Source organism: Crinia signifera, chromosome 9, assembly GCF_055691185.1.
Source record: "Crinia signifera chromosome 9, ASM5569118v1, whole genome shotgun sequence".
NCBI classification, from domain to species: Eukaryota; Metazoa; Chordata; class Amphibia; order Anura; family Myobatrachidae; genus Crinia; species Crinia signifera.
Genome location: NC_139225.1, coordinates 98,959,501 through 98,972,714, shown reverse-complemented (window position 1 = coordinate 98,972,714; position 13,214 = coordinate 98,959,501). Strand labels below are relative to the sequence as shown.

At 43.1% G+C, this 13,214-nt stretch overlaps 1 protein-coding gene across 1 annotated transcript in view; it reads left to right on the top strand.

The window, feature by feature from the left end:
• MTM1 (myotubularin 1) overlaps positions 1-13,214 on the top strand; it is a 77,894-nt gene that overhangs the window by 61,794 nt on the left and 2,886 nt on the right. Inside the window, exons 8-14 of the mRNA XM_083159444.1 lie at positions 4,048-4,197; positions 5,206-5,394; positions 7,174-7,359; positions 9,267-9,473; positions 10,263-10,355; positions 10,632-10,745; positions 11,405-11,581. Coding sequence (XP_083015570.1) covers positions 4,048-4,197; positions 5,206-5,394; positions 7,174-7,359; positions 9,267-9,473; positions 10,263-10,355; positions 10,632-10,745; positions 11,405-11,581 — 1,116 coding nt within the window. The remainder of the gene's footprint in view (positions 1-4,047; positions 4,198-5,205; positions 5,395-7,173; positions 7,360-9,266; positions 9,474-10,262; positions 10,356-10,631; positions 10,746-11,404; positions 11,582-13,214) is intronic.

Here is a 13,214-nt window from a genome sequence, read left to right as displayed (position 1 = left end):
TTTTTTTTAACTAAGTTCTATATACTTAGAAACAGAGAATTTGGCCACAGAATTTGGCCACAGATAAGAACCTCTTGGTCTATCTATTGTGCACTTTTTTCATCTATCCTTTCAGCATTCTATTTGTTCCTGAGGTCTCTCTAAATTCCCACACACACTAGAACCGTTTTTGTTGGCCGATTTTTACCGGTAATAAACAAAAATCGGCCGTTTTTTTTTTTTTTTACCAATAATCGCAAAATCGGCCGTTTTTTTTATTTTTTTTTATTTTTATCGATCGAAAATCGCCCAAAAAATCGTTCCAGTGTGTGGGGGCCTTAAAGATACATATACCCATCCCAGACATGTTTAAATCTTTTACCTCCCATCTGTGGTGCTTGAAGCTTACTATTCCTCCTATCAACTACCCTTTCATTTCCTCTGAACCTACCTCCCTCCAGTACTAGGGCACGTCCTCCTGTTCTATTACTTCTCTTCATTTTTTTCCGTCATGTACTTGGTCTCAATGCCTGTATAAAAAAGCCCTTGTGCTCCATTTAAAATTGTCCAAACAGTTATGTTTCAATCACAAAAAATGTAAGTATGATTTATTAGGTCATCGCTGCCGTGTTGTACAATACCATTACGGTTTCTGTTTAGGAATTCGTTCAAATTTCATGTCTCACCTATTACACACAGGCTACTGTAGGGTTTGGCAGCCTGTGGCAGGTGTAGCTGGACAGCTACAGGTGTTAGTATAAAGAAATGGAGATAGACCATATATTCTAGATCAGGGGTGTCAAACACAAGGCCCACGGGCCAAATCCGGCCCGCCAGACCTCTTCATGTGGCCCGCGCAGCCGCCGCCGCCAGCCTTCACCTTTTAGTCTTGATTTTATTTTTTTTATTTTTATTTTTTTTAAACAAGAAAGCCGCCTCTTCAGCGCATGCGCGGCAGCCTACAAGCGAGAGAACGTCTGCCCTCTAGCGCAGTGCCGCCGGTCGTCAACCCCTCCTCCGCTCCCACCTGCTGTATAGGAGCCAGAGAGAGGAAAGAGCCGGTCCGTCGTGGTGAATGGTGCTGCTGCTGCTGTGCGCTCCAGGTCACTTACTGCTGAGTGTGCACTGCACAGTGACCGGGAGCACGCTGCCCCCCACTCCTGGATAGATAGTGCGAGGAGTGCTACTCACAGGAGGGAGGGGGAAATGCGCCTGTGTGAGAGCGCAGCTGTGTCCTTGGTGGTGGAGCAGCTCAGACTGGAGTGGACGCATCAGAGCGGGTAAGTGTCAAACTCTCTGCCTATGTGTGTGTGCGCACTGGCACATTGCAGCCCATCATTAATTGCTGTGTCCCATGATAATAAGCAGGACATATGCCCTAAGACTGAATGCTGCCCCCCTGTGCAGGCAGCGTGAGCCCTAATGCACTGCAGTTCACAGCAATAGCAGGAGGGAAATGCTACTGCTGAGTATACAATAATCAAATGCAGTGACAATAATTTATGATAATAAAGAGTGGACACACAGTCCTACAGATACAACCGGCCCTTTGAGGGTAACAAAACTGCTGATGCGGCCCCCGATGAATTTGAGTTTGACACCCCTGTTCTAGATAGATGGATGGATAGGTATAGATGATAGACCCTTATACATCTAACCCAGGGCTGGGCAACACCGGCCCTCCAGATGTTAATGAACTACACATCCCAGGATGCTTTGCATTAGTTTTGCTATGTGGCCATGCTGAAACTGATGCAAGGCATGCTGGGATGTGTAGTTCATCAACATCTGGAGGGCCGGTGTTGCCCAGCCCTGCTCTAACCTCAATACCCCACGCAGCGTGAGATGGTCCTCTGTCGCTCCACAAGTGTTGGGCATCTTCTTAATTTTGCCAAAAATGCATAATTGTCTCAACAAGATGCATCTAGGACACAGCGAGGGAAGGTGTTGATTAGATTGATAATGCAACACTTGTATATTGTGTGCTATCCGGTTGGCAGACAGACAATGGGCGGTATTCAATCCCGGCCGCTATTTCTGCCGGGGGAAATAGTGTCCTAATTCAATGCTGCCATTACCGACAGCATTGAAGACAGATTCCAACAAAACAGATCTGACTTTAAATCAATTTTTTTGACAATCTGCGGCCATTTTTGCCGATTTGCGGAGTTTCCAACACTTGACAGTCGGTACTTTGAATAGCAACTGTTGAGTTCCTGTCGGAAGGAATGAAAAATGTGTATAGGTCAACATTCACAAGGTCAACATAAACAAAAAGGTTCAAATGGAAAAGGTGTTTTTTTTAGGGATTTTTTTTTCATCTTTTTGTATTTCTTCAAACTTACCATCCGTGTTGACTCGGGCTGGGAATTGTAGTGTGCTGAGGTAGAGGACTATGATGAACAAAGCGGTACCTTCATTGGGGACACTTTGGCTGTGGGGTCAACAATGACACAAAAAAAGTGAAAAACTCATGTCCACCTTTTAATGTGTTGACCTTTTGTCAATGTAGACCTTGTGCATGTCGACCTAGATATCACATACATTTAGTGTATGACTAAAGGCCCATACACACTGGGTGTCTTTGAGCTGAAAGGGGCTCAGTTTACTCATCTGAGCTGCTTCCAGTGATGCGGTGAGCACTGATGCGCGCGCCCTCGCCATCGCTGGTCCAGCCACTCATCTGCTGGTATTACCAGCACCAGCAGATGAGATGCGGAGTCGGCGGCTTTTCATGGTGTCCTTCTATGGAAAGGCATCCACCTCCGGGAAAATCACCAAAACGGGCGAAAAACGCTCAGTGTGTATGCACTGAGCGAATCTCAGCCCAGCGATTTCCCCAATCATCTCTCACCATACACGCTGGGCAAAAACTGTCCCAGTGTGTATGGACCTGTATGGAGTCTGTATATTGAGCACAACAGAATTTGTATTGAAAATAAGCGGAGTTTGACACGTTGTAGCACTTTATATACAAATGCAGACACTCAATCACACAATATACAAGTGTCACGCATCAAATGAATCAGCACAGTCTCCTGGTACAGGATGTCCTAGATCCATTGCTTTGTGACTAAGGCTAAGCATTTTCTGAAAAAAAAATTGCCTGATGTCAGCAGTCTCATGGAACCTGGCATGACACACATTGGGTCTACAAGGGAAGGTCGACACACCTGAAGGTCGACCTGCAAAGGTCGACGGTCAAAAGGTCGAAAAGGGGTTTCTCGTGTGCCTGAAGCATGGTGAGCCATGCAAGGGGACGTAGTTCACTTTTTCTTAGTGTCCATGTTGAATATGTTGACATTCACGATAAAGTGAAAAACCCCATGTTGACTTTTTGACTGTCGTCCTAGCCCATGTTGACCTAATGCATGTGTCGGCCTAATGACCTGTTGACCTTGAGGCATGTCGACCTTAGTTCTGTCGACCCTATGACCCATACCCGATGAGAGGGTCTGAAAGGCACAACCGTCTCTAAACATACAGATGTGTATTCATACTGCATTGCTGCAAAGGTTTGATATGAGCAGTGCATGCCCAATGATAAATCCTTTGCCATGCTGATGTCACAATCTTTGAGTATATTCATCTACATCCACTTCAGTCTATAAAGTAATGAGTGGTTCACATTATTTCCTTGTCAGAAGTTCCATGTGGTATGAGCAAGGCTTCCGGCTTCCTGCCCAGCTCCAGACAGCCTGTTAGCACAACAGCTGGCAGCTCGCTGGCTACTCCGCCCTCCTAACATTCTCACTAGTTAAGGCATTACAGTGATTACACCCATTTACTGTCTGTACATTTCCACTTAGGGCTCTGATGCACCTCCCAAGCCTGCATCACACCACTGGCCTGCCCACAGATGCTGCTGAAGATCATTGTGTAAAATGTCTTTATTTTTTTTATCTCCTGTGTCCTTTCACTTCACATTGTTTATTGAATCCTCAATTCAGATGACCTTGGTATTGTAAGATGTGATCGCCACCATGTGGTTACATTGGCAAAGTACACTGAGCCGGAAGAGAAAACCTACTGATGGCCTTTTTCTATTTGTTTCATTCTTTTACCAAGGGTTTACCGAACAATATTTGGAGATTAACCTTTATTAATAAAAATTATGAATTTTGTGACACCTATCCTCCATTTTTGATGGTCCCATATGTCGCCTCTGATGATGACCTCAGGAAAGTTGCTGCCTTCAGGTCCAGGAACAGAATTCCGGTATGTAGTCTACTGATGGTGAACATATGACTGTTGGTTAATCCGATTTATAAAGTCTAAATCTCTGCTTGCTTAATTAAATGTCTAATGGGTGTAATTGTTCAGTATAATCACCACAACCTACAGCACGGCATACACATTAATATTATATATGCATTCATTGATTTCAGAGCACCACGGCATGAGATGTGTGTATGGGAGTGCCAACCCACATAGGCCCACATAGACTATTATTGATAGATAGATGGATATCTTAAAGTGGTGCAGATGAACAAGAGTACTTAAAGGGATATTCAATCGTCGTCGAGCATCTCCCGTGGGGGAGATGCTCGACGGGCCCTATTCAATGCTGTCTTCCCCGACAGCATTGAGCAGGGTATCTCGGCAGAACGAGCCCGACATCACTAGCTGTCGGGCTCGTTCTGCCGAGAACAGCCGGGAAGTGACGAGCAGCCAGCTGCATCTTGTCACTTCCCGGCCGCAACTCGCGGCCACAACCCCTTCTTGTCCCTCTGCAGGCGGGACATTGAATCCCGCCTGCATGTTCTCGGGCTGACCGAGAACGGGACTGGGTCACGGCAGGCGAGCAAGCTCGTCTGCCATGACCCGAAGATTGAATACCCCCCTTAAACTCTGTTGGCTGCACCATACGGAAAAGTGTGGAAAAGTCTCATTCTTCAGCGTTAAAGATACTTATGCAGTGATGTATAGATGCCCACCTAGGCTATGTTTCTGTGCCATCTCCTATTTAGTTTGTTACATTATACCCAAGTGAACATGGCTGCAAATGATCGTTTAGAGAACATTGGCATGTCTTACATTTCCAAATGTCCAGTTTGGACACAGTCCTAGACCTCTGATCTTAATATGTTATGGCCAACAATTCATGGTTTAGTCGGTGCGACCAAGCAATGATATATTGCTACTACAGAAACACCTGGTCATACAGGTCGCGACTCAGAGTAGAAGACTAAAAATGTATTTACAGTAGAACTTGTGTCTATGTAGGTTTTGTCTTGGATACATCCAGAAAATCAGTCTGTCATTACACGGTGTAGTCAGCCATTGGTGGGCATGAGTGGAAAACGAAATAAGGATGATGAAAGGTATCTAGAAGTTATCAAAGAAGCCAGTGGCCAAACATCTAAGCTGACCATCTATGACGCCAGGCCAAATGTGAATGCTGTGGCCAATAAGGTAATAGCTTTATCAGTGCAGATTGTCACTGTTACAGTGCACAGTACCTGTATGTTTGATTATGATGATGCTTTTAATAAATAAGGTTTCTCTACTCCAGGGATGGGGAACCTTCATCTCTTCAGCTTTTGTTGAACTACACATCCCAGCATGCCCTGCAACAGTTTTAGTATGACCAAATAGCAAAACTGTAGCAGGGCATGCTGGGATGTGCAGTTCGACAACAGCTGGAAGGCTGAAGGTTCCCCATCCCTGCTCTATTCAATATAACGGTGTGAACGAATTGTATGATTTTGTGAAGGAGCCTTCATATGTGACTTATTCATTTTAAATTGTGACACATTTCAGGCTCAAAGTAAAACCGCACATCTTTCTATCAATATGGAAGTTCCTCAGTTTAACGGCAGCCCAGCCTAATTTAAAACTGTTTGCTACCCTATAGGGTAAGGAGGACCTTTGTGCGTATTCAGGATTTGTGTGGGTGCACCCTTCACTCGCAATTTAATATACCCTTTGTGTCTGATCTTGATAGGGTTGAAGTTATAAAGCTGGTGATCTTGACATCTGCAGAGAAAACTGAGTTGTTTCTTTATTATGTGTAATAGAGTCCTATATTTAGTTTTTTGTAAGAGATGGGGATTTAATTTGTTAGCAACTTGTAGTAAAAAAGATGTAATCGGAGAATACATATTTTTACAACATTTTCCTAACTCTTACAGCGCTTGGAGATCAACTTTACATCCCACATTTACTGCTCCATTCCAGTGTAATTTGCATGGGAGGCCTGGTTCTTCACTTCAATGCATAGACAGATGTGTTCTCACTTAGGGCCAGATGTATCAAAAAGTGATCAAATGGAGAGTGATAAACAGCCAGCCAATCAGCTCCTGCTATTTTACAGACTCATTTTAAAAAATGACAGGTAGGAGCTGCTTGGTGGGTTGTTTATCACTTTCCACTTTATCACATTTTGAAGCTTGATACATCTCAATTACTATTGGCCGTATACCAAATGGTGCGAGTGCCACTGAGGCACTCAAAAGTGTAGCCTACAGTATTTTTTGTTAGGTTGCATATTTAATGGCAAAGCCGCAGATGAAGCACAACAGAAATCGGTGTAAGGAAATGCTGGTTGCTGGCAACCAGAATCACATGCACGAATACATATCAGATGGATTAGGATAGTAACATAGGGCCTTATTCTAGTTCACTCTCTGTCAAAATCCTTCTTAGATGGACAAAACCATGTGCACTGCAGGGGGGGCAGATGTAACATGTGCAGAGAGAATTAGATTGGTTTTGCGATGAGATCTAGTACAAAAAGTACGTGCTGCACAGACTTTTTGTACTAGATCTCATCTTATCGCAAAACCGAGATGCGATATTGTACACAATAATTGTAACGTGTATGGGCACCTTGACCTCACATATTACAGCTTATTTTATTAGCCTTACACTAAACTATAGTAGCTGTTCAAACACTTATTTCACTTGCACTAAGCAGAGAAAAAAAATAGCTGGTTGGCTGCTGTGCTCCAATGGAAATGTTTTACCTTAGTTCTAGGCTGGCACAAAAGAATCCCCTTTGTGTCTTGCTATCAGGTCTTTGCTGATTACAGCAGCTGCAGGAGCTGTCCCTGGTTGAGATTTTGAAGTGCCCAGCTGGGCAGCAAGGGTGTATGGATAACCCTTGTTACTGATCCATGATGGCGTCATCTGGAAAGCTATTCAATATACTGCCATGAACACAACTTATATTGTTCTTTAATCTTGTTCTAGGCCACGGGAGGGGGTTATGAAAGTGATGACGCATACCCATTTGCAGAGCTCGTGTTCCTGGATATTCACAATATTCATGTAATGAGGGAATCTCTGAAGAAACTTAAAGACATAGTGTTTCCACATGTAGAGGAATCTCATTGGCTTTCAAGCCTGGAATCCACACACTGGCTAGAACATATTAAGGTAAGGTTCAATACTGTGCATGTGGTGTTAGACTAGTACTAGTAATCTCTTTAGGATTTTATATCCTGTTGTAAATAAGCATTTAAATGTTAATTATTAAAAAAAATATTTTGAATATCTGTGTACCTCATTGGCTGTACTTTTTTGGTTTTAAATTGGGTCCTGTGGGATGCAGTCAAACAATACCATGCCTAGCGAGAGGTGCAGCATTAATAAAACCACTGTTAATTAAAATCCGTCTGGCAGCTGCATTGAAACATATTAAAGTGGTGACAGTTTGGTTAATGGAAGTAGAGGGCTACATTTAATAGGCAGGATATGAGGACACATGCTCATGGTTCTAGTAGTATCATTGTTGAGGTAAGGAAGTTCAAAATTGCATCAGCTGTTCCCAACATGCGGTCAAGGTGTAAAGTCCAGATAATATTAATAATAATAGATCCTAGTTTCAATATGAGAAATTACAATAGCTTTCTTCAAACAAGCTAAAAGGACTTAGGGGTTCCTGCAGTGTTTAGCATAAGGTGTTGAACCTAAACTTTACTTGTGTGGTATTCAATTAGTCAATATTCCCATGTGTTAAGTGCTGGAATCCATAGGATCCTCTTGACTAAATCACAGTGTGTGCATTTACCACAGATTGTTTTTCCTCGTGGCGCCTAATTGAAAAACTCTGGGCTGACAATCAGCCACACTTTTCATTGAATCTGCTCCTTGGGTAGGAATTCAATTAGGGGCAATGTTCTCTCCCCTGCAAGTGCGGTTATATGCCGCACATACGGTAATACTGGACTCCTAACCCCATAGTGCTGCAGACAAAAATGTGCACGTCTAAGTGGTGGGTGGGGTGAGTTTGGTTACCTATGTCTTTACACATCATCAAAATGGCAACTTTCTGTTCTCAGGTGCGTGGGTGAGTTAACTGAATTCCTCACTTAATTTTAAACAAACAACAAAAGAATACGGTTTCGTTTCATATGTCAAGCAGGAGAGAACTTCCTGAAACATAATTTACCTTGCAAAGGTTCATATTACTAGTCTGGGAATTGTCGGCATTGTGCGTAATAGTCAATTAGAGGGTGAGGGAAGTACAAATCAAATGTGATCAATAGGAGTATGATCATTCCCACTTCTCAACTCCTCTTAAACAAATTACTTTTTCAGGTGAATAATGTGGGTCGGACCATTAGTTGTTTGAGACAAGAGTTTGTAATGAAGGGTGTACATTTTTAATACAATAAACAGCCGCTGGAATCATAACGCTGGCCATACACCCAATTCCAACGGATTGGCCCGAAATCTGGTGAAAAGTGGCCAAATCTGATGTGCTTGACCTCTGATCCAATACACATGGGACCATGCATCAGGTCAGAGTCGAAGGTCAGACCTGCTTACAGGTCCGACCTCTGACGTGGGCAGTCTCCCGGCAGTTGGATATATCGCATGTAATATATTGGATGCGATCCTGCTGCTTGGAAAGCTCCTGGGAGTTTCAAGGGAATTCTTATGCAACTCTGAGAAGTTGTGTAAGTGTATGGGGGCCTTTAGTTCTATTCCACCCAAGATATCTAGTCTTCTCTACTACAATAAATTCAGTCTGGAATGTTAATGATGGGACTTCCTGGTGAAATCTAGTATTGAGATCTGGATTTCTGAAATTCCACGTACCAAATGAAAGGTTAATAAAACATTCTCCTTTTCTTTTTTATGACCTCTTTAAACAATGAAAAATGCCTAAAATATAAAGTACCTTTTTATACAAATAATCCACCTGTTTATATGGTGTGTAATACACTTCCTGCTGAACTCATGTGTGTTGCAGTCTTGGTGGCGAGAACATGACTCCCGTACAGCTTGCGGTCTGCCCTGATTATAGTTCTATGTATTTTCTTCCTCCTTCTATTTAGCTGGTGTTGACGGGAGCTATTCAGGTTGCAGATAAAGTGGCTTCTGGGAAGAGTTCTGTGGTGGTGCACTGTAGTGATGGCTGGGATCGGACAGCTCAGTTGACATCACTGGCCATGCTGATGCTGGACAGCTACTATAGGACTATAGTTGGCTTTGAGGTGCTGGTCCAGAAGGAATGGATTAGCTTTGGGCACAAGTTCTCATCGGTAGGTATATAGTCCTTCAGCTTAGTACTTTCCTTTTTAAGTGCACCTTTCATACGGTTGGCCATTGTTCCATAGTTTTTCTCATAGTAAATGATAAATGAAATAGTGTAGCAGTGCTACTTAAAAGGATAGAGGCGTTTGGTAGTGTTCATTCACGTGTGCGTATGATCTGCTTTTCTTTTTTCCATGTTATTTTTCTTTTGTAAATATAGATAACAGATTTTCAGGATATCGATCTCATGCCTGTGTTTTGTGTTTTTGTTGTGGGTAGAAATGTCAATAATAAAAGGCGTTATTACAGACCTGGAGCCAGATGTACTAAGCTTCAAAAGTGATAAAATGGAGAGTGATAAACAGCCAGCCAATCGGCTCCTTCCTGCCATGTCGCAGACTGTGTTTGAAAAATGTCAGGCAGGAGCTGGTTGGTTGTTTATCACTCCCCATTTTATCACTTGAAGTTAAGTGCATCCGGCCCCTGGCCTGTTAAACTGATGTAAAACTACAATTCCCAGCATGCCTTGCCACAATTTTGCTATTACGACGTGGTGAACCTGTGGCAAGGCATGCTGGGACGAGTAGTTTCTCAACTGCTGGAGAGCCACAGGTGGGCCAGGCCTGCATATTGCTATCTGGGGTAGTGGGTTATTTATAAAAAAATAAATACAAAATAGAGTTCCTGCATAAATATTACGAAAAATTAACTGTCAGTGACACAAACCAGTAGAGCTGTCACTGCTAAATCACAATTTTCGCCAGCCATGTTTGATCAGGTGTCTTGTTACATTTCAGAGAATTGGACATGGTGATAAGAATCACGCTGATGCTGACAGGTCCCCAATCTTCATACAGTTTATTGACTGCGTGTGGCAAATGTCAAAGCAGGTAAGATATAACCAGAGCAGTATTCGGCAAATATAGAGTACAATACAGCTTTTATCAGACTAAACCGGCTTCCCGATATAATGGTACATTTTCTATATGAAGATATGAATTGTTTGCATTCACTACTTTCTCGGGACCACAATCATCCCAAAAGACTGGTCATACTGCATGAGATAATATATACTAAATTACATGTGTATATGTATGATATATACACACAACCACACTAACTTTGATCTCTTAGATATCATGTATATATTTTTTTCTTTTTTCCAGTTTCCAACAGCGTTTGAATTCAATGAGATTTTTCTGATCACGATTCTAGATCACCTTTACAGCTGCCGATTTGGATCTTTCTTGTTTAACTGCGAGTCCATCCGGGAAAAAGAGGTGAGTATTTCTGTGCCTTGTTGTATTTATTTGTAGCCAGTTAGTAGTAATTAGTTTACAATAAGCCCCTCAGAGGGAAAAACTTGGCTATATAAATCAAAAGATTTTATATTAGCCGTAGTCGTATATGCTGCTTTTACAAAGTCTGGATTCTAAGGGGTATATTCAATGCTTTTTGCGAGCTGTGACAGTGCGCAGTGCTGACTGCTCGCTGTCACAGCTCAGTCAGAATTCAACAGACCTCTTGCACTTGCCGTTTCCACCTCGCTTGGTTTTTACAGTGACGTAGAAACTGTATGTGCAGCTGCCAAAACAGCGAGACTCGCAGACGATTGCATTGGGCTCCCTGCATTAGCCACGAACCTCGCTGTTTGGGGGAATCCTTGCCTTTATCTGGCATCCAGGGTTCCCCTGGAACATTGAATATGGTGAGCGGCCGGCAGGGGTCTTAAACGTCGAGGGTTGCTTGTTTTTGTTGATCCCCGTCATTTTAACCTCCCCGCCATCCGCATTGAGGGAGTCTTAAAACTCTACAACTGATCCTAGGTATTGCATTTTCTCCTATGACAATACAGCTTGTGACATTTCATTTAATTTGCAGTTGCACTCTTACTATTGTATAGTTGTGCTATAGTTATTTTAACTTCCTTTAATTTCAGAAACTGAGAGAGAAGACACAGTCTCTATGGTCCTGGATGAACAGTGAAAAGTCCAAGTATATAAATCCCTTTTACACCAAGGAGTTGAATAGAGTGTTGTATCCCGTCGCAAGCATGCGCCACCTGGAGCTCTGGGTCAATTACTACATCAGGTGGAATACAAGGATTAGGCAACAAGTAAGATGTCCAATTGGGTTGCATTTTTTAGATTTTATTTTCTTGAATAAAGGAATCACGTGTTTACAAATACCTGAGATTACATGAAAACTCCTAAAGCCCTCAACAGTGTCTAGCTTATATTTAGGAAGTAACTCCATGGCTGGTGTACTGCCAGGGAAGCGTGACAGTTCCCCCTTCTCAGCATTTACACATGTAGTAAAGGCCTGAGTATGCACAGTGGGGTGTGGCAATGCCCAAGCAGACACACACTTCACTGTCTTCAGTTATTCTTGGGTAGCTATCCACAATATAGTATGAATTGGTCTAATGAGACTTTTTGGTTTAGTCATCCATTTATATCAGGGGCGACCGGACTTTTGCGATACTCCCACTCTGTGCATATAAACCCCCTTCCCTCTCCCAGTGCTTCAGACATTTTCGGACATACTGTAAACACACACTCACTTGGACTTTTCCCACAATGTGTGTGTGTGTGAGTAATCCAGGTGCTGGCTGCTAGCTGCTTTCTCCGGTGCTGACAGTTCCCAGTAATGACAGCTCCCCCTGCCACGGTCAGTCCCCGCCAGTGTAGTGCAGACCTGTTCCTGCTCTGCTGCCGACTGGATGAAGCTGGATCCAACAAGCTCGTCCTATTCAGTGCGCAGATGATGTCTTGACGTCATTCGTGCACTGCATCACTGGGACCATTAAGGAGCCTCTGCTCGGCGCTTGCTTCAGAGGCAAATTTACAGGCTGCAACTAGAGGAGTTGGTCACGATTGACATTTTGACCACCCCTGTTTTATATGGTCAAATTGAATAAAAATCACTTGAGACTTGGTTTAGTGATTTTAGACCCGTGGTTCCCAAATGTACTTGCATCACAATGTCTTAGAGTTTCAGAATTATTTTTTTATGGCACCCCCCAAAGTTTTTTGTTTTTTTTTATTGTGATAATCATCAAATATTATTATATTAAGAAAATGGTTCTTACCTGTCATCTTAAGACTCAGTGATGTAGTGGTGGTCATGGTTGCAAAACAGTTGATCCACATAGCTTCTTATTGGTGGCCACCAGCACTGCATTTGCCAGTTACCAGAAAAGCATTAGAGAGGTAGAAGATGAGGGGACTAGTTGTGGTGCAAGTAGACAGTGGGTTGTGGGAGCAGCAAGGAGAAAAAGATGGGTAAACAGATGGAATGTGGGGACATACGCATAAAGGAGTTAGGACTGGTGCATATACAAATGTGGGAGACAAAGACTAATACGAAGATGTGTGCAGATGATGGGACAAATATGAAATTGGGGACTGGTGCATGCGTTGTGTAAAGGAGTTCTGCTGGGACTTTGTGTTTCGAAAGCCCCTTGTGGGAGGAGTTTAACGGAGGGGGCAAGACACATGAAGATGTGTAATCTCTATGCAGAAACAGGGATTATCTGCAGCGCTGGGTTAATGTGCAATTCTTTATATGGGATTCAGCAGCTGCAGGGGGAGAGCGCTTGAGACTGTGTGGACTGACTTTTTTAAACATGAAGATGTGTGGCTTGTATACAAGGCTGCTGTTAGGTAGCAGGTATGGGTGCCGGACGGGGTTCCGACAGTCATTTACATGACGTCTGGATTCCGACAGTCAACCCATCACACGGGGGC